Below are 23,580 nucleotides of genomic sequence, written 5' to 3'. Positions count from 1 at the left end.
TAGTTACAGACGGACTGTTAGCGCTTTCTGAAGGAAGAGTATGCTTAGTTAGGAGAAAATACCCCTGACATTACGCGGTGGCTTTATTCAAAGGCGCATCGGTGCTGTAGTGGCTGCAATGACATGGTTGGCAGGTCAGTGATTCGTAACCACAGCAGCTCTGTAAGAGAAAAACTGGGCTTTCTACTCCCGTAAATAGTTACAGTCTCAGAAACCCACAGGGCTCACCATGAGTCAGCATTGACCCCATGGCAGAGAGTTTGGTTTGTTTTTTATAGTTTTATTTGATCAGAATCATTTGATGCTCCTCGGGGGATGGGGAGGAGGTGGGAGATGAGAAAAAAGGAACAACAGATTTTGAAATTAAATAAGATTTGAATTCAGGCCATTTTCAGCTTAATATTAGAGACTTTATTGAGTATTCAGTGTAATTTCTTAGGTTCCAAGGATTTGAGCATGAGTCATGGTTATGTATTGGACTGCTAGCTCGAAGTCAGCAGTTCAAAACCACCACACCACACAGCAGGAGAAGATGAGGCTTTCTACTCCCATAGAGAATTACAGTTTCAGAAACCCACAGAAACAATTCTACTCTGCCCTATAGGGTCGCTCAGAGTCAGAATCAATTCGATGGCAATGAGTGAGAGAGATTCGGTGGATGAGACACTGAGGCTCAGAAAGTTTTATACGGTGAAAGAGATCAATCTGAGCCTGACAAACAAATCTTTATGTTTTAAATTGTAATCGTTCCTCGTTTTGGCCCATAGATCAGAACCTGATCCTATGAGCATGCCGACAAATGCATTCCCGTTTTACTTCAAAGGGGAGGGAGTCAATATTTTTATTTATTATCACTTATCATTCAGACGCAGAGCTCATGGTCCACAAACACAAGGCAATTATCGAGCTTGCTCGCAGCTCTCCCCTGTGTCTCTGTAGCACACAGAAAACCAGAGTTGCTGCTTTGGAATCCCCAGAGGTCACCGGGGTAGGACTTACCTTAGCCATCTCTGCGTCTGCCTGCAGCCGTGTGGGGGTTCCTTTGTGGTCTAGCACCTTCTGGATATTCTTGTTTTGAATGGATTGAGATTCAACACCTTCACCTTCAATTTGCAATTTGATATTCTCGGTATGGGCAGAGTGATCGAGACCCCGTGGACTCAAACTGCAGTGGAGAGCTAGACAAAAAGAAACAATGACAACTCAGAAAGACATCACAGGAGAATGGTGTACAAGACAGAACACCCTGTGTCAGGCCTATATGTGGACAAACCTGGCGTCTGTGAGTGACGGCTGTGGTTGAGGTAGGGAGTAATGCTGCGAGGCTGCGGGGTGGTTCAGTGGGAAACCATGGAGCTTTGAAGTCAGAACGTCTTAAGTAAAAATTCGGAAACCATCCGTTCCAAGCTGTTGGACTTTGAGCACGTTACTAATTCCCACAGACAGAGAATACCAAATCTGTCAACTAGGTTGCTGCTCCTACACATACAATTATTTCAACCCTGGGGTTTAGTTTATGTCCCTGTCTCCAACTGACACAACGCTCATGGCCGCCCCTTCTGGTCTTCTCTATCCTTTAACCTTCCACTCAAGGCCATGCTTTCTTCTTCTTCTTCTTCTTTTTAAAAATATAAACTGTGTTTCTCCATCAAGGCCAAGACAATTTTGTAAGCAATGGTACCAGCCAATTAGAACTATCCCCTGATGGTTCTAGGAATTTGACTATGCCAATGCAGTCTTTTTTTTAATTAGAAAAAGAAAAGACGTCGTAGGAACCAAATTAGAACTACAAGATGAATGCTTAATAACTTCCTATCGAAACTATTTCAGAATTGACTGTGTTTGATGAGAAGAACCAGCAGGGACATTGTGATGGTGGTTGCTTAATGAAGCTTTCTCAGGTATGTGTCTGCAAACGTTTTAGCTTTCTTCTGAAAATACTTCCACAAGAAGCAGATGTTATTGTTCATTACTTTCTCCAGAAAGTCAACAAGCAAAGTGCCCAGGTCACTTTCTTGCCTTGATTTCAGAAATACTGAATGAGCACTTGGTATGTGTCACACTTTTATCAGATCTTGGAAACATGGATTCACATGTGTGTAAGGCAGAGGATGCCTTCAAAGACCTCACAAGCTAACGAGAGCGGGAGACAAAATAACTAGCGATTCTACATCACAATTATCACTGCTACATGGAAGGAAAGGGCAGGCAGGAGCAGAGGGTTCTGTGAAGTCAGACCCGCAGATGAAATCTATAGTCCTTTATCTGAAAATACTTATTCACTCAGAAAATACTTAGTAAGCTTTTGAGTGTGTCAAGTACTGAAAAAAGAAACAGCACAAAATGTCTGGAAACCACACATTCCAGCTAGTTGACCCCTATGAGGGGGGCGGGGGGAGAGAGAGAGAGAAAGAGAGAGAGAGAGAGAGAGAGAGAGAGAATGTGTGTTAATGTCTCTGGCAGTAAATTATTTAAGGCACCTGTGCTCCAAGCTTTCAAATTTACTTAAAACTGCAGCCCACTCCTGCCCCTTTGGTCTCAACAATTAAGGGCAGAACTTCAAATCCCCTTCCAGCCCTCCTAGGATTCATCAATAACCTCTTCCTATCCAGCATCTTCAGCCTTTCCTCTTCTCAGACTGTCCCCTTCAGCCAGCATCTGAAATGTTGAATCCTTTGTTCAGCTTGGCACCTCATCCAGGTTATGGCCCTTTCCGCTTTTCTTCTTTGGCTTTTGAAATAATATTTTCCATCTGAAGAATGAGAGGGAACTTCCTAGAAGAATTGAAGTCAGGTGTTCTCATTCTGCCCTCTCTCAATTCCTTAACCATAGACTTCTGATACAATCTATATGCTGGCAAAATGTACGTTTTTTATTCTAGCCTAGGCCTCTCTTAGCAGCTGTTGGTTTGTGTAAATTATTAGGTGTTCATTTAATAACCAAAACTTGGTGATTTGAATCTACCCAGAGGCACCTAATAATCTGCTTCCAAAAAGTCACAGTCTATTGCTGTCCTATTTTGCAACAAATGGTAGCCATGAGATGGAAAGATGGAATTGATAGCAGCTAACTAACTAACTAACTAACTAACTAACTAACTAACTACTACAATAGCAGCAGCAGTACAATGGGTTTGTTTTAGATGCTGCAGACAACTACAACTTTTACTCAACATCAAAATTTCAATGTATCACAGTTGTCTCAAACTTAGCCTGTTCAAAACTAAGCAGTTTCATCCTTAATATCACTCTCTTCATAATTCACTGTACCCCTTTCATCTAACACCAAGGGCAATGGACTGTATATTCCAATACTGCTCAAATCCATCCTCCTTTTTCTACCTCCACTGCCAGGACCTTGTCCATGGTACCCGCACTTCTCACACAGAATACTGCCTGGCTCAACTGTTCTCTACTCTTCCTCACGTTGCTTCTAAATTCCTTAAAAAAAAAAAAGACTCTTCTGCTTAAATCATTCCAGTGACTTCCTCTTGTATTTAGATAACTTAAGTCAAAAAAGCCTTTAACAGGACAGCAAAGCCAGCATGGTTTGGCCTCTTCTCTCACAACTATATTTCCCAGCATCTAAACTTCTGTGGAAGATACTCAGGCTATTTCCTCTTCCTCTTGAATACATCAAGCTCCCCTATCACACTTCATGGACTTTATGCATGATGGTTCTTTTCCTGGAATGTTCTTTCTTATTCTTTGCCTCACTCCTACTTACCCATCAGATTCTAGTTTAAAGTCCACTTCCTCAGATACACCTTTCTTTAAACCTTTCCTTTTTCTTGTCTTATATGTTAAATAATCTGCCTGGATAATAAGTACTGAAGCAATACAAGGGGGCTTCAAAAAGTTTCTGTGAAGATGGAATTTAAAGACAATGCAATTTTTTCCCACAATTTTTGAAGCCCCTCATATAAAATGACCTTCAAAATGATTGTATAAATGTCTAGGACATTCCTGCAATCTTATTTAAATCATCTTCTATAGCAATTATCTGAACAGAATACATTTCTCATCTTCTAGGCTCCAAGCTTTAAAAACCAGGGCTTGCTTTTTTAAATGGTGCATAGTAGGCACTCAATATGCATTTGTTCATGTTTTAGCCTACCATCCAAACTGAATCTCAAATAATCATTATGAGAAATTCTGTAACACATACTATATTTATTTCACAGATAAAGAAAAGTAGGCTCAAAAGGTAACAGATCAGACACGGTCAGTTCAGCCTCACAGCTACTGAATCATTTAGGATGAACACAATTTCAAGTTACAACCAGCAAAGCCCAGAGTAGATGACACAGTAAAGAAAAGGATTAGCTTTCATCACAGGAAATTAAGTAACGGTACAGGATTAGAAGAGCTCGCTGATTTGGCAACCCAACTGCATCACTCATCAGTCTGTTTAATCCTGTCTCATCTTTCCACTCTGCTATCTAAAGCATCCATTTCATCTGAATCCCAGGCCTTCTTGTTGCAACTAGAGCTAAAACCTTCTGGTTCTCACTCAGCCGTAGAGAGAACTTGGCTGACGGCGGTTCTCCTTCTCCCAGCCCTCCTCCAAACTCTCCTCTTCCCTTGTTGGCCAGCCAACCAGTTACCCAACCAAGCCTCTGGCAGTGGAAAGTGGTATTTACTCATTGATCAAATGACCTTTAGCCAAATTTCCTAAACCACAGAGCAGCTAGCTACTCAACAGTAGGAGATTAGAATAGATAATGGGGAATCAATCCCAATCCCTTCACTTTAGTCAAAACCTGTGTGAGCAAGAGGCTCACTCAACTCACTCACTCACTCACTCACTCACTCACTCACTCACTCACTCACTCACCTCACTGGCATCCAGTTGATGCTGACTCATAGTGATCCTATAGAACAGAGTAGAACTACCCTTGTGGGTTTCTGAGAATCCAATTATTTTTATTGTTTGGTTTTCTTTCTGGGCTGGGATGCTTTCTTGATATGTAATCTCTCCCCTCCCCCCAATGGCTTATTGATATAAAATTCACATATCATACATTTCCATAGTTACGTCGCTTTGTAAAAGAGTTGTATGTACATCATCACCATCAGTTATAGTGCGACCTTCCATCTCCTATATTTCTTATGAGAGTAGAAAGCCGCTTCTTTCTCTCTTGGAGCAGCTGGTGGTTTTGAACTGTTGACTTATTTGGTGAGTACCCCAACATGCAACCACTACGTCACCAAGGCTCCTTGAGAAAGATTAATTACTAGTAATACCCATCAGTGCTCCCATCTTCCCCACTAGTAGTGACAGTATTGATGGAAATGAGAGGATATCAGGAGAATGCAAACAACTTGCCCATGAGGTTCTAAGAAGAAAGTTGGAGGTCTGTCCTACCCAGAGGTTTCTGGGAGGTAAAGTTTGGCAATCTACTCTTAAAAAGAAGCTACTGAACATGTACACAGGTACATATCAGAGCTGGAAACACAAGGAACCTAGGACAGATAACCCCCTCATAACCAGTAATGAGAGTAGTGATACCAGGAGGGGAAGGGGAAGGTAGGGAGAGAAAGAGGGAACCAATTGTAATGAGCTACATATAACCCCCTCCCACGGGGATGGACAACAGAAAAGTGGGTGAAGGGAAACATCGGTCAGTATAAGACATGAACAAATAATAATAATTTATTAATTATCAAGGGTTCATAAAGGAGGGCGGGCTCGGGAGGGGCAAATGAGGAGCTGATACCAAGGGCTTAATTAGAAAGAAAATGTTTTAAAAATGATAATGGGAACATATTTACAAATGTGCTTGACACAATGGATGGATGGAAGCGTTGTGATAAGAGCTTTATGAGCCTCAATAAAATGATATTTTTAAAAAAGCAGCTACTGAGAACCCTTTAGAACACAGTTCCACTTACACAGATGGGATCAATATGGGTCAAAATCACTCCATAGTCCACATGGTCGAGTCAAGGACCAGGCACACAACAGGCATTTAAGAAACATTGGTTCAGCTACTGAATGAAGCAGCAGTCATTTCCCATTCCAGGAACATGCCTGAAAGCAAAGGACACTTCTCACTGCTAGCAAACACTTTGTGTTCAAAACGCACAGCATCCACAAACATGGGACAGAGCAGCTTTGACTTTCTAGACACGTAGCCTGTTCCGCCAAATATTTTAATCCTCCACCGCTGCAAACCACGTCGATGATTTAGGGTTTTGGGATTTGGGCTTCTGGGTTGGTTTTTTTTATTTGTTTTTTTAAAACACACCATTTCTGACAGGCTTTGCTTTCTTTTCCCTGGAATTTCTGGGCCTCGTATTTACAAATCCAGCAACTTTCGAATGGCCTCATACAGCGTGACCTCCATCTCTTTGCTCATCATGTAAAAGGTGTCCCGTTTGCTTTCACTTCACTGTCCTTGTCACTACCCTTTCTTGTTTTCACTAAAGTTATTTACTCAGTTTAATGGGCTCAGCAGCCCACAGGTCAGCCGTGGGGCCCTCTCCACATTTCCCTGGTCTCCACGACCACTCCGGGGCCTCCGATTTCTAGTTATTGAGTTGACACTGCAGGCTACTGCTGCTATTTACCTGGCGTGCCGCTGCTTTTGCTTTGATTTAATTTTAATACCCTTCATATTGAATTCTTCCAAAGGAAGAGTTAAAAACCAAAACCAATTCCAGAGATATTGCCCTTTAAAAAATTTAACAGCTATCTCTTTCATGGCAAATGCACAAATTTCTAAACAGGCTTGCAAGGCCATTTTGAAGGTGCCATCTCTCTCTCTCTTTTTTGGCATAGGCAAAACATTGTTCTCATGCACATTAGCTTCCGCCTAGCCTCATTTCCTCCATCTGTATAACGTTCTCTGTCTACTCAAAGATGTTTTCTTAATTCTGAGATTTGCTAGTTTGGGGTTGTTGTTACCATAATTTTCAACTAAAACATGAATTTTGTTTTATTCGAAGAAATAAAGTGGGGTAGCAATAGTCATCATGGCCCAGCAGAGCCAGATTCCTTTAGAATCGTGCTCTTCAAAGCAGGCCCCTGCTTGACAAGCAGATGTAACGCTTTGGTTGCTGGACATGAAGCCGACCTCTGACAAATCCCGTTTGGATGTGACTTAGGCGACAGAGGCAGACTACTCAGAAGTGCCAGGCTCATGTTCTCTCCTCATGGTGACACAGGACAGGTGAAGGAGTGCACTGGGGTCCCTGCATCGATGCCTGTCCTTCACTGAAGGACAAGTTTCTGGCCGCAAACTCACCAGCAAGCCATGCTCCTCCTGTATCTAAACAGAGGAGGAAGCCTTCTTCAGGCGGACTGTTCCCGTCTTCTGATTTTGCCCCGAATAAAGATGCTGTGAGAATAATAGCTCCAATGTCCCTTAAGGACGATCTGGTCTCCGAATTGAGAGGGACCACCTTGGTACCAGGAGCAGCCACTGATCCCACCCTGAATTCTTCTGTGAATCTTTGCCCCGGCAGAAGGGAGCTGCATACCTAATGCCTCCTTCCCTGATCTGCATGGGCAGTGTTCTTCTAACTTTACAAATGATTCTTGAATTATTTCTTTTCATCAACACTCTTCTTTCGCTCCCCAGGACAGAGCAACGTGAGAATATGAGTCCAACGTCTCTGTCTTTCTTGCTACATTCATTCAGGAATGGGCATCGAGGGGGTCCTGTTTGTCCATGTGTCGTGATTGACAGAGTGAGATGGATCAAACAGTTGACGCCGGCCACGTGCTCAGCAAACAGCAACCATCCATCTGGTCCCCTTTCTTCCTCCATCAGCGAGAGGGATGACTCGCCACAAGCAATTTAATCAACTTAAAGAAATAAAGTAGAAGCCATGTAGTTCACAAGGATAAATGTAGTATAAACTAAAAAATTGTCACTACTAAGAGAAAAATCCCAAACCAAGTGAAATTCGGTAGACGAGCAAGAAGAACAACACTTGTTAAAATATATAAACAGGGGTGTGGGGCCATCAATAAAAAGGAAATACTTGCACCTTGTACACTTGCTTCCTACAGAACAGCTGTGTCCTCTGACCAACCCTGCTCATGTGGTCACTGGCCCACTGCAAATTCCAACTCACAGCAATTTCATAGAAGTTTTCCAAGGCACTAAATCTCTAGGGGAAGCAGATGTCCTCATCTTTCATCTGTGGAGTGGCTGGTGGGTTTGAACTGCCAACCTTGTGGTCAGCGGTCCATTGCTTACCTGACAGTGCCAGTAGGGATACTTTAATGTAGACAAGGTGAGCCGCATCATTTGAAGGTCTTTATATATATTGTACTCTGGTACTTCAGAAAAAGGTGGAGGAAGAAGTCCAGAAATCTGTCTCCAGAAGCCCATTCTTCTTTACCATGTGTATTCCTGTAAGATAGGTATTGCCAGGAAGCATAGGCTTCGAGAAGCTAAGGAACCTGTCTCAAGTCACCAAGAAAGTCATGAAGGAAGAGCAAAAACCAGAACTGCTTCTCATCAAATATCAAATATCCCACCACGATAAGCAAGTTGGAAGAATATGACTATTTTCCTTAATTTTGCTTAGGAGGCAAAACTAAGAGCTCTGGGACTGTCCAATCGTGCTACTGCTGACTAGGTATGCAGCCAGGGGAAATAGGCCGTTGCACTTAATGTTATCTGATCTATCAAGTTAGGATGATCACGACTTCTTTACACTGCTTCAGAAAAAATAAATGAAAATGTATCTAAGTGCTTAACTAGTATCTGGCAACATAATCATTGTATAATTATTAATATAATTATTGCTTCTTCTGTTTATATTTATATGAACTTAATGATTGGATTTATTTAAAATTAAATATCTTGACCCTTTATATTTACATCTGCTCCAGACATCCACACATCAATCCAGTAAAATAAGTAAGAGGGTAAAGTGATCAATGTTGCTAAGGAAGGTAAAGGGAACAGATAAAGGTTTCCAAGAAAAAAAAGTGACACGTAAAATTGTCTGGAAGGGATTTTCCTGGCAACTAAGATAAAGAGAAAAGGCAGACAAATCAGCGTCTAGAGACGTGAAACACGCTGGTGGGTTCCTGCTCTTGATGAACGAGCGCATTCCCTTTCCTGAAGGGTGGAGTGAGATGATTGTAGTACCGGCTTTTTCTTGTTCATCCTCTCTGTTCATGGCAACACTCTAGACTCAAGGAGCATCTGGTTCAATGGGACCCTCTCCCTTCTTTCACTTGATCTTCAGAAATGTGTATTCGTGTGTGTGCATAAAATAAAAATTTGTTTGTCTAACAGAAGAGATAAAATGATGAAGGAAATGGACAGATTCTAATTTCTGGATTGATAGCATTTTAAAACCTTGTGGTGACCTGAAAGTTAGACATAGCTCAGAGTTCAATAGAGCCCTTGATAGGAATTCAACTTGTTAAAAATAAAAGCCTCTTTTGATATGAAACCCAGATTGAGTAACACTACAGAGACAATAACTAGAACAGGGTTCCTGAGGGTAGAGTAGGGGAGGGTGAGGGAAGGGGCGGGAGGGGCAGAGGCAGGGGAGTACTGACATCAAGGAGTACAAGGAGGAAGAAAATATTTTGAAAATGATTGGGGTTGCGACTGTACAACACTGCTTGATATGACTGAACTACTGAATGATACGATGTCTGGATTAAGTCCTCATAAAAAGATCTCCTTTGTCATGTGGAATTAAAAAATAGGATTTCTTTAAAAACTTTTCAAACTTCCTATGGAAACTTAAGATATCATCGATGTTGACGGCAATAATAGCACCCCAATCGCCCTAGTGAACACTGGCCGTTCCTTTGAAATCCAGTAGTCACATGTGGCTCTCTGAATTACTTCGAGGTAATTAAGTGTATGTCCTGAGTCACAGGAGACATGCATCAAGTGCTCCATCCAGAGCCGCAGGAGGCTTGTGGGGTGCAGAAGACTGCGCATGTTCACTGTTGAAGAAAGTCTGACTCAGAAGAGTAACTGAAAAGTCCTCACCATCTCACTTCCCAAGGCTAAAATCCATTTTTTCTGTTTTCCAGCTATCATCTATTTTTTTAATAGTGAGAAAAAACAAACTTGATGTCAGAAATTCCTTTAGGAATTTATTTTCTTTTCTATATATATTTAATTGGATTTTGAGTGATCTCAATCACCATCTCTACAGTTCCTGGCTTATAAATAAAAATTAAACTAACGTTCTGGTTAGATAATCTTGTAAACATTTTAGCTCTTTGAGGATGAGTAGCGTTTGAAATCTGCCTGGGCTCTGTCATACATCTTTTCAGAGATGCTTTTATTTATAGAAATAAATGACTTCCTGATTAGTCATTTTACACAACTGTACACCATTGAACAACCTATTCCCCAACCTGGTGACTTCTGTGTCACAAATCACAGTTATTTTCCTGCCACAAACTTCAGAGACCTAAGATTATCCCTAGGGGAGCAAGCAGTGCATTGGAATCCAGAAACCAAGCAGCTGAGATAAAGTTCACTGTCTACTAAAGCAATTGGCCCGCAACACCTATCCTGCAAAGAGGCAGGTGGGTAATAAAGCTCTCATCGTTTTGAAATGAGAGAAAACAGACCACCATGTAAGGTTTCTATGGACCCAAAATTTCCCCTGGAAAGGCCTATTCTTGTGTTTTAATTGTAAATTAAGTGGGAGTTTCTATTTCAGATCGTCAACTTTGCATTCAACAGTTTAAATCACTCATCAAACCCGCCAGTGGTGTATTCCGCATCTAGTTCCCTGATCCCTCTTCTCCCTCTTGTAGCAATCTTCCACTGCAGCCAGGTTAGCACGCATCCAAAGGCAAGGCCATTGCTTTATCTTCCCTCCCTTGTCCTCCTTGCCCACCGTGGCAAACTCCAAAGTCTGTTCCCTTTGGCATGAAAGTCCTAAACTTGTTTGTTTCTATAACAGTGGTCTCGTGGGACATCTGTTTAAATTTGTGAGAGGCCTAGTCTTTATTCAGTTTTATCTCCCTTGTCTTGTTTAGTATTAACTACCCATAATTTATGACATTCAAGAAGAAATTGTGTGTGTTTGTGTACCGTGCATATAACTTTTAATACTAGCAAAGGTTATACAAAGTAAGTGTCTCCTTTGGGGGAAGAATAGTACTTGTTATGAAAGCTGAAGGCTTGAGGACTTTATACCGGGATCAACGATGAACAGGAAGAAAGTGATGTGGCTAACGATAGGGGGGTGAGGCAGGGCAAGGACAAATGTTGTGAATAAAGTAATTATGACAACTTGTCAAAAAAAGAAAGAAAGCAATTACTTCCAAGACAAAATAATCAGAGACCTCATAGGAAGCTGCTATTTCAAACAGACTTTGGGGAAAAGGTCAGATTTACATCCTTAGATCAGGGGAAGGGTGTCCAAGTAGAAGAAGATTTGGGAGCAGATACAGGCAAGGAAATGTTGGCTCATCTATCAAGGAAGAGCAAGTAATTTGGAATCCACAGTATACCAAAAGGAATCACGGAAACGAGATAGGAGAATAATCTGAGTTCAGATTACAGTGAGTGTGTTAGTCTGGATACGTTTAGAGAAACAAATCCACAGGAACTCATGCATAAGACAGAGGCTTATATAAAGGTTAAGTGCACATCAAGAAAACATCCCAACCCATTGTTGCCCAAGCCCACGAGTCCAACATTAACCCATATGTCCAGCAGCAATTCACAAAGTCCTCCTACATCTCACAAAACACGCAGTATGACGCCGACTGCAGGAGGGAAGCTGAATCAGTGAATGTGTAAGCATCTCAGTACTGGCAGGGGTCTCCACATGGCTGCTCCCACGCCCAGGGCTGCATTGGGGTAGGTCCATGCAGGTTCTCCTCAGGGATGTGTTGCAGAAAGTGAGCCTTGCCAGTGGAAGCAGGGAACTAGCTAAAGCAGCTGCACCCTCATCCAACCACCAGAAAGCAAGAGACCCGAGAACTAGAAAGGCGAGTCTCACCAAGTCATTTATATCTCCACCCTTCAATTAACACCACATGTGTTTATTGGTCAGGTTGGCACAATAAACTTTAACTATATCAGTGAGCATGTAGAATCTGAACTATCAGTAGAGTAGTTTGGTTTCATTGAACATTAGAAGATCAATAAATGTGTTCAGTAGGGAGAAATTCCCTCTCCCCCACTTTGGTTTGCTTATTTATTCCAGGTACACTGCACAATGGCTGTGCCTTTTGTAAAATTCCTATAGTTTAAGGAATCTGTCTATTTGGACCCCAATTTTCTTTTTTATTTATTTTTATCACTTTACTAGGGGCTCATACAACTCTTATCACAATCCACACATATATCCATTGTGTCATGCATATTTGTACATTTGTTGCCATCACCATTCTCAAAACATTTGCTTTCTACTTGAGCCCTTGGTATCAGCTCCTCATTTTCCTCTCCCTCTCCGCACCCCCTTCCTCATGAACCCTTGATTATTTATAAATTACTATTATTTTGTCATATCTTCCACTGTGCGACATCTCCCCTCACCCACTTTTCTGTTGTCCGTCCCCCAGGGAGGAGGTTATATGTAGATCCTTGTAATCTGTTTCCTTTTCTCCCCCACCTTCAGTAGGGAGAAATTTAACCAATGCTATACAAAGAGAATTCACAAAGTTAAAGGGAAGTGTATATTATGAAAAAATATGCATGGGTTACAAAATTTGCCCCCAAATAAACTCATATTAACTAGCTATAACATATCTGAGCAAGATCTAGTTTGAGGTGCTAAAGACATCTGTTTTCCAGGAGAGTAAGGGGAATATGGGGGAGAAAGGGGGAGCTTATCACTATGATCTACATATTACCCCCTCCCAGGGGGTCAGACAACAGAAAAGTGGGTGAAGGGAGACAACGATCAGTGTAAGACATGAAAAAATAATGATTTATAAATTATCAAAGATTCATAAGGGAGGTGGGAGGGAGAAAATGAGGAGCTGATACCAAGGGGTCAAGTAGAAAGAAAATGTTTTGAAAATGATGATGGCAACACATGTACAAATGTGCTTGAAACAATGGATGCATGGATGTATTGTGATAAGAGCTGTATGAGCCCCCAATAAAATGATTTTAAAAGAAGACGTCTGTTTGAAAAGAGATTCTAGGAGAGTAACATGAATTCTGTTAGAACTGAAAGAACAAACATCAAATTGATGTGGTGCTTGTGTGGAAGAGTGGTGAAATTATTGATGCTTTATAAAAAGTGTATGGAATTTATATATATATATACATATATATATATATATATATATATATATATATATATATATATATATAAATTTACCCATGAATAACCCACTTAAAAAAGAAAGGATGAACCAATGTTGAAGATGATGCCCACAGTGTCTGACCATCAATTTGCAAAGGAAAAATCATATCTTTTTCGTGACCTAATTGAAAAAGAGCAGCCATTAACAGCAGAAACAACAGCCAATGCCATAAACATCTTAATCGGTTTAGTTTACACAATTCTGATGAAAAAATTAGAGATGAGCAGACTTTCTGCTCCCTGGGCACCAATAGTCTTGAGCCCGGATCAGTAGCAGACAAGAGCAGAGCTTTCTATGGAATTTTAAACAAGCAGGATCAAGGTTCTGAAGTACTGCTAGAAAGAGTTATGACAGGAGGTGAAACATGGCTTTGCTGGGATGGTCCTGAAGACAAAGCAAAATGGAGGCCATGGCTACCAAGGGATGCGGTGGTTCAGGCAAACAAAGGTGACCTGGTGAAGAGCAAAGGATTGTTGGAACACTCAAGGCATTTTGCCGGTTGCCTTTCTGGAAAGTCAAATAATGATAAATACATCTGCTTTTTATGAAAGGTTTTTTTTTTTTAAGTTAGTCAAAGCTCCAGCAGAAAAAAACTTCTTTCCAGCAAGAAAGCTTCATGATGAAGTCTTTTGCTTCAGCAATGTTGTTGCTCATTTTTTTCATCAGACAAGGGCGCTTTTGCAAGACTTTCCATGAATAAGAATTTGGATTCACCTTACAGTCCTGTTTTGGTTCCTCTGACTTCTTTTAAGACTTTTTAAAGACTTTCCTCATCTTAAAAAACAAATTCTTGACGGGCACTCAGTTTTCTTCAGATAATAATATTTTTAAAAAGTTAAAAATATTGCATTGACTTTTTGGATACCTGTATGGGCAGTGAATTATTTAATATGGCTCATCTAGCCAAAGTCTCTGTAACTCCAACCAAATGAACTTTGCCTGCATGGGTCTGAGAGAGAAGGTGGTGGGGGAAGATACTGAAAGGATGCACCTGTGAATAGCTATTAACAATTCACTGGATTACCATCTTGCTGGATATAAAATGAACCCTCTGCGAAGCAAAACTGGGGATCACACTATCATTGAGAGCCAAGAGTAGAGTGCTTTCTCTACACATTGAGATCCCTGGGCAATGAACCTCATTAAACCAGAAGGCAGCTGTGACATCAGGGGAGCAGCAGCCGAAGCCAGAGCACGAAGCTGAGGGGTGGATCTCCCAATCTGTAGAACAAGTAAAGCCAAGTGCTTTGGTGTAGGAGAATGGCTTGTGGAAAGGGGTCCCTTTGGGCCCTTAGTTTCAGGAACTGGGCTTGCTGACCCATGGAAGTGATGGTGAGTGTCTGGGTTGTGGTTGATTGACATGGGGTGTCCCTGGACACTTAATTCGGGGAGCTGGGTTCCCTGACCCCTAGAGCTGGAGCTGAATGCCTTTGGGTTGAAGCTTCCAATGGAGTGATGCCTTTTGAATATTTATTTTGCAGCCCTGGAAAAAGTTTGTAACATGTCCTTATGAATAACTCTATCCTGAGCATTTCTCACTTTCATTTCAACCTGTTAACTTCCTTAATAAGCCCTTTACTCATAAATATTGTTTGTGAGGTCTTTGTGGCCACTGCGATGGATCATCACACTCAGGAGCTGGGGAAGGAGAGAGTGTGGCAAATGCCAGGACAAGACTCCTTGTGATTCATTTCTATAGATGACTGAAAAGAAGATAACAATATTCAATTGCTATACATGAGCATCCTTAAGATGTACAGCTTAAGCGTCATTAAACATCTTGCCCCCACCCCAACACAAGAAGTTATTGGTGATTCGGTGGTAGAATTCTTGTTTTTTATGTATGAGAACTGGGTTTGATTCTCAGTTAATGCCTCTCATGCCTACATACCACATATCTGTCAATAGAAGCTTGTGCACCTGTATGGTACATAACAGGTGGCTGCAGAGTTTCCAAAGTAAGATGAACTAGAAAGAAAAGGCCAAGTGAGCTACTTTTTAAAATAATAATTTATAAATTATCAAGGGTTCATGAGGAGGGAAAGGATAGAGGGAAGATGGGAGGGGAAAATGAGGAGCTGATACCAAGGGGTCAAGTAGAAAGAAAATGTTTTCAAAATGATGATGGCAACATATGTACAAATGTGCTTGACACATGCATGGATGTATGGATTGTGATAAGAGCTATATAAGCCCCTAATAAAAAGATTTTTAAAAACAGATAAAAATCAGGTGATGCAAATACTGTGGATAACAATGGTCTGATCTGAAACCAATATGGGTTTAGTGCAAGACTGGGCTGCATACTGTTCTCTGATGCATGAGGTCACCTTGACTCAGGGTCAACCCCAGAGCAACAACCCCTACTGCAAAGCACACCACTATTCCTTAATAGGAACCCCAGAGCACTAACCCACACTACGGACACACTACATTCCCGCCTCTGGAAGTCGCTCTTTTTTAACGACATGGATCTGATTTTGCAGGCCCGCTCTGTGTTCCTAGTAGCCTAGGAATCTTCAAGTGTGAGAGGGTGTCGTGCACTAAGAAAAGGCAATGCACACAAAGCACATCTCTTCTGAAGTAAGTCCTCCAATATGTCCTGTTACAGTGGCTAATCATTACTATCATTGCCAGGAGAATTTAAATCCTGGAGCATTCAGAGGGGCTAAATAATCGCTGCTGAATGTATCCACCACAGAGCACCGAGCCCTTCTGCTCCCACCCCTGAGTCCCTCAGCTGAACACGGTGGGCGTGCATCCCGTGGACATCTTAATGACATATATGCCCACTGCCTCTTTCCAGGCGACAACTAAAGCAACCAAATTGCACACATGGCAGAGTGGGATGGTGCACTTGAGGAAGGATTTTGTTTCCCACTCAGCTTTTCAAATCAGATGATGCTTCTAAAATGTTTTACCAATTTGCTTATTGGTCTGGAACTTCTTGGCTGGTAGGCAATACACAAATAAAAACTCCTAAAGAATCTACTCTGAATGACTAGGAATCCATTGTGTCCTGTGATGTTATTTCTAAAGATACTTCCAGTCAGTTCTCAACCCGATAGCCACTTGAACATTGTCAACACCAACTGCGACAGTCCAAATCTCTTCTTAAGATTAGAGAGAAAGGGTTTTAAAAAAAAAAGTCTCAGATCAATCCAAACACTTGTCTCCTGGGCGGCTGATCCCAGGCAGCAAAAGCCCGCTAGATAATGCACCACAACCGCCACGAGGATCTAAGCTCATGTTTCCAAACCTTACCTCAAACCCCATGCTGTCTTCTTTCTCGTATTTTCAACCAACCCACTGCTCCTTTGGACTATTAACTTGCGCAAGTCTCACTCTAGCACACCTTTACACCGCAATGTGGTTATTGCTCATTGCACCACCCAAGCCACGCCCAAAGGGCCACTGCCCTGCAGACTAGGATAGCGACCACCCTCTGGGCATATCACTGAGAATTTAGAGTGATGGGTATTTGAATGGACGGGTTTCGCCCTGTTGACCTTGTACGTTAGCCCTATGAGAGAAAGGAGGGGAGAAAAAGAAATGGCTAAAGCTGGGGACACTGTCCTTGCCTTTTTCTACACCAAATCCTGACTTCTTGTCCCACAGGCAGGACGACTGAATCTGGAAGCAGCTGCTAAGAGGAGAGGTGGCTCTGCCCACGGTCTTAAAATAAACCGCAGTCACAGGCATCTCATCAGCGCATCAAGCCTCAGTCCCCATTTGTACGACTGCCCCCTTGTGAGTCAAGCCTCCATGGAAACATCCCCTCGGCAGCGATGACGTTCCTGGGCATATAACTGAAGGCAGCTTCCTGGGCAAACAGGGCCCCTTCACCCTGTTTCGATGCTCTCCGTGGCACTTGGTCCTATCAGGTGTTGTGTAGCTATGGGTTTTTTATGGTTTGTCTCACCCATGAAAATTCCTGAGTCCCGTGTGCGTGTCACTCCTAGGTATCACCATGCACAACATCGTTCACACTGCGGCACGCCCTGAATAAGTGTCCAAGGAAAGAGTGAATGGATGACGACGGATGAGCTGTCTCTCACCGTCCATGCACAGCCTCTTTATCTTTCTCACTGACATTTGCTTTTCCTTCTGCAAGGCTGCTCCAGATATTCCTCTTTAGATCTTTGAACCTCGGTGATTACATACCAGCTGTGTGTGTGTGTGTGTGTGTGTGTGTGTGTGTCTGCGTTTATCTGGGTAAAGGAAGCAGAACTTCCATCAGAGAATCCGAGTGTCCACATCCCTAAAAGCAGTGAGGGACAATGAAAGAGGATTTATCATTTATTTGAACACCCGAGAGGCCATACAGCTTACATTGTCTTATTGTTTGCTCCCAACCATCCTGACTGGTGAATAATTCTTCCCATTTTTCAGGAGAAGCAAGTGAAGGTCAAAGGTCTCTGTGCCAGTACATGAAGACCTGAATAAGACCAACAGTTGGTCAGAACCACTTTTAAATCACTTAGAATACCTATAAAAACACTCATACTTGGCTAACCACTAGAGATTCCAAGTTCATTGGCCCAGGTAGAGTCATCTTTTAATTTTCCCCAAGGGTTTCAGGTGATTCTGAACAGTCAGATGAAGAATCACTGAATAAGATAATCACACCTCCAAAGTCTGTGATCTTTGAAAGCATCATACATTGTTCATTAACCCCGAGTTCCTTAGGATTAACACAGGGAGGAAGTAGGATAAAGGTTACATTCTGGGGATTGCAATCAATGAGATGAAACAAATGTGCATGAATTGTCTAAGAGAAAATTGATTTGTTCTGCAACCCTTCATCCAATTCATGCACACAAACAAGCAATCAGAAGAAAGCAAGTACATGGTTTCCTCTTCCTTTGAATTAACTAGAGGAGAGGTTACCCAGTACCAAGAGAAATGAGGTGCTGTGACACTACTGAGCTTCTAACACATGACCGGCACAAACAGCTGCAGACTTCTATTTTGCATTCTAAACGGGGGCTGCAGACTGTGGATCTGGTCTCCTGTGTATATCCTGCTGCAGAGATGCAATGCGCATATCTGTGCTCCCACTTCCACAGCCCCAGCTGTTGCTTAGTTTTGGAGTTGGGAGGACCCTTTCCTTGTTTAATGCCACACGTTCTTCTCCATAAAATAATGAAGATCGATTTGATGATGGGTGAACTTCTTTCAGCTCTGTGGTTTCAAGCATCTCTAGTTTTGTCTCACACTCAGAAGCACCAAGTCATGACCATCTGTACTTGAAGGGACAATGGCAATGATCACCTGGGGCAGCAGCATTTCTGGCCTCCTGGACAGCAGAACTGACAAAAACTATTTGTGTCCACTCTGTCAGAAGTCTTCAGCTCCTGAGCTGGAGAGTGGATGTCAGTGGCTTGGTTCCAGTCCATCTCCATTCACTCAGTTACCGCAATGGCCCAATGCTTGCTGCCGGATAGCCCTTTCCTGCCCTGAGTCCTAAGGCTTCAGGTGGATCTCACTCCTAACTCGACATTAAACATTTGAACTGGGTCTAAGAGACTTAGCACATTATGTAATCCTGTTCACATGATCTGCACAGTCTAATCAGAGAGGCTTCTGAACTTAGTGAGGGAATGACTGGGAAAGAAAGATATTCTCTCTTTCCTGCCATACTTTCAGGACAAGAGACAGGAATTGCTGATAGCTAGGCCTCTCAAGATGAAAACCCGGCTGTTGAAAGGGCCAGCACACTGGAACGGGAGTCAGGAGGCACAATAGATCTAACTGAAATGACTGGAAACCTGGATCAACTCTTCTCCAAGGCTAGAGCTACATCAGGCATTCTCTGCTGGGTACGTCCGCATGTTTTCTCTTTGTACTGAGGCCTGGGTGAGTTGGGCTAGAGATAACAGCATGCAATATGTTAACTAAAAACCTATCTATCCATAATAGAGGGATGGGAAAAAACATTCCCAAACCGAATGTGCTGGAGAGATAACTATTATAGATGATTATAAGGGTAAACCTGACTTGAACTCTGATACATGTTGTGCCTGATCTGGTTTACATTTCCTGTATGTTTTTGTTTTTTCTTTGTTCATATTGGGGTTTATCTCAGATGTATTTAGTGGTCCCTGGTGGGTGAATTTTTTTAATATATGTTTTTTTTGGTTTGTTTTTCAGTATGTAAAACCCAGGATGGAGGACCCTATAGGGACAGCAAGTTAAATAAGGATTTCTAGGGGGTGGAGAGGGTGGGAGTAAAAGGGAGCTGATGTCAAAGTGTTCAAGAGAAAAAAGAATATTTTAATTTAAAGTTGATAAATTGATTATGGTAGCAATTGTACCATACTGCTTGATGTGATTAAACTATAGAATGATATGATATCTGTATTAGCTCCCAATAGAATGGGTTTGAAGTAAATAAATATTTTAAACTAAGAAACAAAACAAAAGAACCCACTCTCTTTTGACAGAAGTGTTTTCAGACATCAGTAAAATGTGGTTTTCTAACCTCAGGTGAGCAAAGGAATTTGGACTTTATCCTAGTGGGGTACACCCAACAAGGTTTAAGGGGGCAAGTGAAAGTTTCAATATAAAAGTGATGCTTTGCCCATTGAGAATACATTTGAGAGGCTGAAACCTGGAGCTAGAAAGATGAAGTTTAACATCTATTGGGTCTTTTAGGAGTGAGGGAATATCTTGAATGAGGTCAAATATCAAAGGAGAAGGAGCAGGGCTTGCAAATCATTCGGTTCAGTCATTTGCAGCTGTCTTCTCCACATGCCTCTACAGCACACACTTTGGTCTTCGCAGACCCATCTCTGTCTGTAATACTCACCCTTCCCACTGCAGTGCAGGAGCAGCCAGAGCCGACAAACTCGTGAGCACAGCTGTGATCCAGTAAGAGAGTGTCGACAAAAACAGGGCGGGCTCTGCTTATTGGTGGCAAACGCCTGGCTTAGGCATTAAGGCCAGCCAAATCTGCTAACTGACTAGATGTGATGGATGCGGAAAATGGAGATTCAAAGTCACTGCTAGGTTCATGGATCTTTATATTCTCAGCATTGGTCTCAGAATCATAACTCCATGCTTCATTGTCAGAGTGGAAAGGAGACTCATTAAAATGATGCAGTCCAACATTCATTGGTAAGGCTACCGGGAGCAGGTGTCTCTGAGGTGACAAGTAGTCAGTGGTGTAGGCAGGACCAGAATTTCTAAGTCTGTTTCCAGTAGTGCCTCTGTTGTACTGCAAGTCTTTTCTGAGCTTAGTCAACAGAGGACTCTCCTTTCTTTGCCTTGAGACCACCTTGCTGCATGTGATAATAGTTACTGTACCTTTCATAAGTATCAACAGGCGTAGGGATATAATGTGTCCTACGAGCCCTGAGAGGCTATTTCTCATCTCAAGAACCTTAAAGTCTTATCTTTGTTAGACACATTTTCCCCAAGACATATTTGTGCTTCTGATGTTGGTTTGTTTTTTAATTTTAGGAGAGCAGATTCATTCCAGTGCGTATGAAACACACATCACACCTCTTTGCTCTAAGGATTATTTCACTTTTTAATCTGAACAATGTTTTATGCTAAAAGCATATTGAGAATCTATTCAAACCCAGAACTAAGGCACTGCTTATTCAACCTCATGACAAGGAAAGAATAAATCACAGACACGCATTATTAGCACAGAACCATAGTTGACTTCAACTGGAGAGCCAAAAATCCGAATAAAAGCCAAGCTATGTCTTATGACTCCCACGAGAGCCCCAAATCTATACAAAGATTAAAACCTTAAAGAAAATATGCCAGATACTCATAGTAGCTGTCTTCTGAAGATAGGTCCTTATATCATGTTTCCCTTTCTGCTTCCCTGCATTTTGGAAAGGGTATACAGAGCCTAGGTGTATTGCACTTAAGCATGGGCAATGCCTCAATTGAGCTGCTAACTACAAAGTCAACAATTCTAATCCACCAGTTGCTCCAGGGAAGAAAGATAAGGCTGTCTAAAAATATAATCGTAGAAATTTATTGGGGGTAGTTCTACATTGTTCTATAAGCTTGCTATGAATCAGAATTGACTCAGTGGTAGTGGGTTTGGATTTGGATGTATATGGTAAGCATTTAATTATAAAACTTTTAGAAGGTTCATGTAAGATACAAGATAATGCTGCCATATTGTATATGTATGTTTCTTTCTTGGATTTTTAAATTATATCTTTCCTTAAGATAGGAACATACATTAGGTAAAAGCCTTAGGTTTTCAATGATCTATGCTTTCAGGTCTAAATAGTTGGTGTAAGTATCTAACAAGATAAATTACTTTTCTCTCTGTCTACTGAATGACTCTTTATTAGTTCAATATTCTTAGACCATATAACCTTCTCACTCTTATCCTATTATGATCTGCCTTTTTTTCTCATCCACTGACAAGTAAAGCCACCATAATTGGCAATCTGACTAAGAATCAAAAATTAACATTTTTATGGAGAAGTCTCCTTAAATACTTGTTGTCTCATTTCCATCAGCATGGAATTCTGAAAAGAAGGTGGCTTAGTTCTCTTCCTCCTTCTCCCTGGGACTCAGAAGCCCTCTGACCCTCCCTGATAATCAGAGCCCCGAGGTCAAGATGGAGGCAAACACTATATTACAGAGCACGAGGCCATGCCAAACGCTGCTCACACTCCATGCCCTTCCAGAGCCACCAGCTCGGCGTTCACAAGCCCTCACACCCATTGCCGCTCCAATGATGAAAGCTGATTGGCCGAAGCCGAGGATAAAGTGGAGTAAATGACTTTCGATGGAAAGAGGCAGCTGTGGCTGGCCCACGGGGACCTCTCTTTCTCCACTCTAAGTTCCAAAAAGACTCATTCTGCAGAAAGACACAGACGGGACAGTCTCTAGGGCAGTCAGCAGAATGCATGCTTAAATCGGGGTCTGAAATGCTGCATTCTCAACTCACAACTGTGGTCACAGTTTCAGGGACCATAGTTTTACAGTGCAGCCGGTCCCTTCCCAGCTTGAGGACAACTGTCATAGTATGTCTTGACCTTCACGTTAAGGAAATACACTCCTGCCTCAAGAAGTTCCACAGATGGGAAAGCTCTCCATGTGAAACGAATTTGGTCAAATCTGAGAGGTGTGCCCAGGCAAGGTGGTCCTCGAGGGGGAGGTCAGGAACCCGGGCTTTCTCCCATGGCTCCAAAAGCATGATGCTGGGAGCACAGTCTGCATTCGGCAACGATTAGGAGGCGAGAGCCTCCTGCACATCAGGTGCAATCCTTGGTGCTGGAAACATCAGTGAAGAGACAAACCCACCGTTTTAATGAAGCGATGTTAAAGGAAGCATCTCCAGAACGGAGAATTTCTAGATAATCTGCATTCATCTAACCAATCTGTCTCAGAAGAAATACAGCCAGAATCCTCCTTAGAAGCAAGGATGTGGGGACGTCATCTCACATGCTTTGATGTGTTCATAGGAGAGACCAGTCCCTGGGAAAGGGCATCATGCTTCTTAGAGAAGGAAAAAAGAGGGAACCCTTCAGGAGATGGACTGATGGAGCGGCTGCATCAATGGGGTCCAAGATAATCACCATTGTGAACACGGTGTAGGCAACGTTTCCTTCTGCTGGCCGCAGGGTGGCTGTGAGTCAAAGCTGACTCGACGGAACCTAACACGTAACCAGATGTCTTAGGAAGAAATGTGCAATGAAATGTGCACAGGGGTTGAAGCTTCTCTATAATAGAATGTGTGAGGAAAGGTGTCGGTTTGGAACCAGATTCTGCAGTTCAAATAGTAGCTCTACTATGGGTAGTTACCGAGGTGTATCTACAGAACAAAGCAGCTAAGGAAAGCACTAAGATTGCACCCCATTCAAACACCCGACACCCGTCTTTTAGATAATTTTGCTAAAATATCAACTAAAACATGCACGTCAAAGGTGCTAGTCCTTCAATTTACACATTATGATATGACATGTCCATTATAGCTGTGCCTTCCTGCTTTCACTGATAAAAATTGGTGGATGATGGGCTCAAAGATTTTTCTTCCGTTTCTTCTTCTACCCTTAGCAGAGCAAAGTCACTGTCTGTCTTGACCCATGGGGGTTCTTAAATTTCAAAGTATTAGTTTTAACTTCCTGAGTGATCTCTCACAACTGGCACCAGAAATTGAAATAATCAGTAGAAATTGCTCAATGACACTGCACTTTGGGTAGCTATATCTTTGATGCATGCCTCTGCTTAATTAATCTAGCCCAATAGAGAAGAACTAACCATTCTGACCTTAAAAGACCCCTTCCTTCTCTCTGAAAATATCTACCAATTCATCCAACCAAAAGA

General features: G+C 42.1%; 1 protein-coding gene across 1 annotated transcript in view; it reads right to left on the bottom strand.

Annotated features, from left to right (window-relative positions):
* Nucleotides 1-23,580, bottom strand: part of SAMD12 (sterile alpha motif domain containing 12) — a 272,160-nt gene that overhangs the window by 197,473 nt on the left and 51,107 nt on the right. Inside the window, exon 3 of the mRNA XM_075550542.1 lies at nt 1,000-1,178. Within this exon, the coding sequence (XP_075406657.1) occupies nt 1,000-1,178 (179 nt within the window). The remainder of the gene's footprint in view (nt 1-999; nt 1,179-23,580) is intronic.

Source organism: Tenrec ecaudatus, chromosome 5, assembly GCF_050624435.1.
Source record: "Tenrec ecaudatus isolate mTenEca1 chromosome 5, mTenEca1.hap1, whole genome shotgun sequence".
In the NCBI taxonomy this organism is placed as follows: Eukaryota; Metazoa; Chordata; class Mammalia; order Afrosoricida; family Tenrecidae; genus Tenrec; species Tenrec ecaudatus.
Note: the sequence above shows the minus strand (reverse complement) of the source record. Positions and strands in the feature narration are given on the sequence as shown.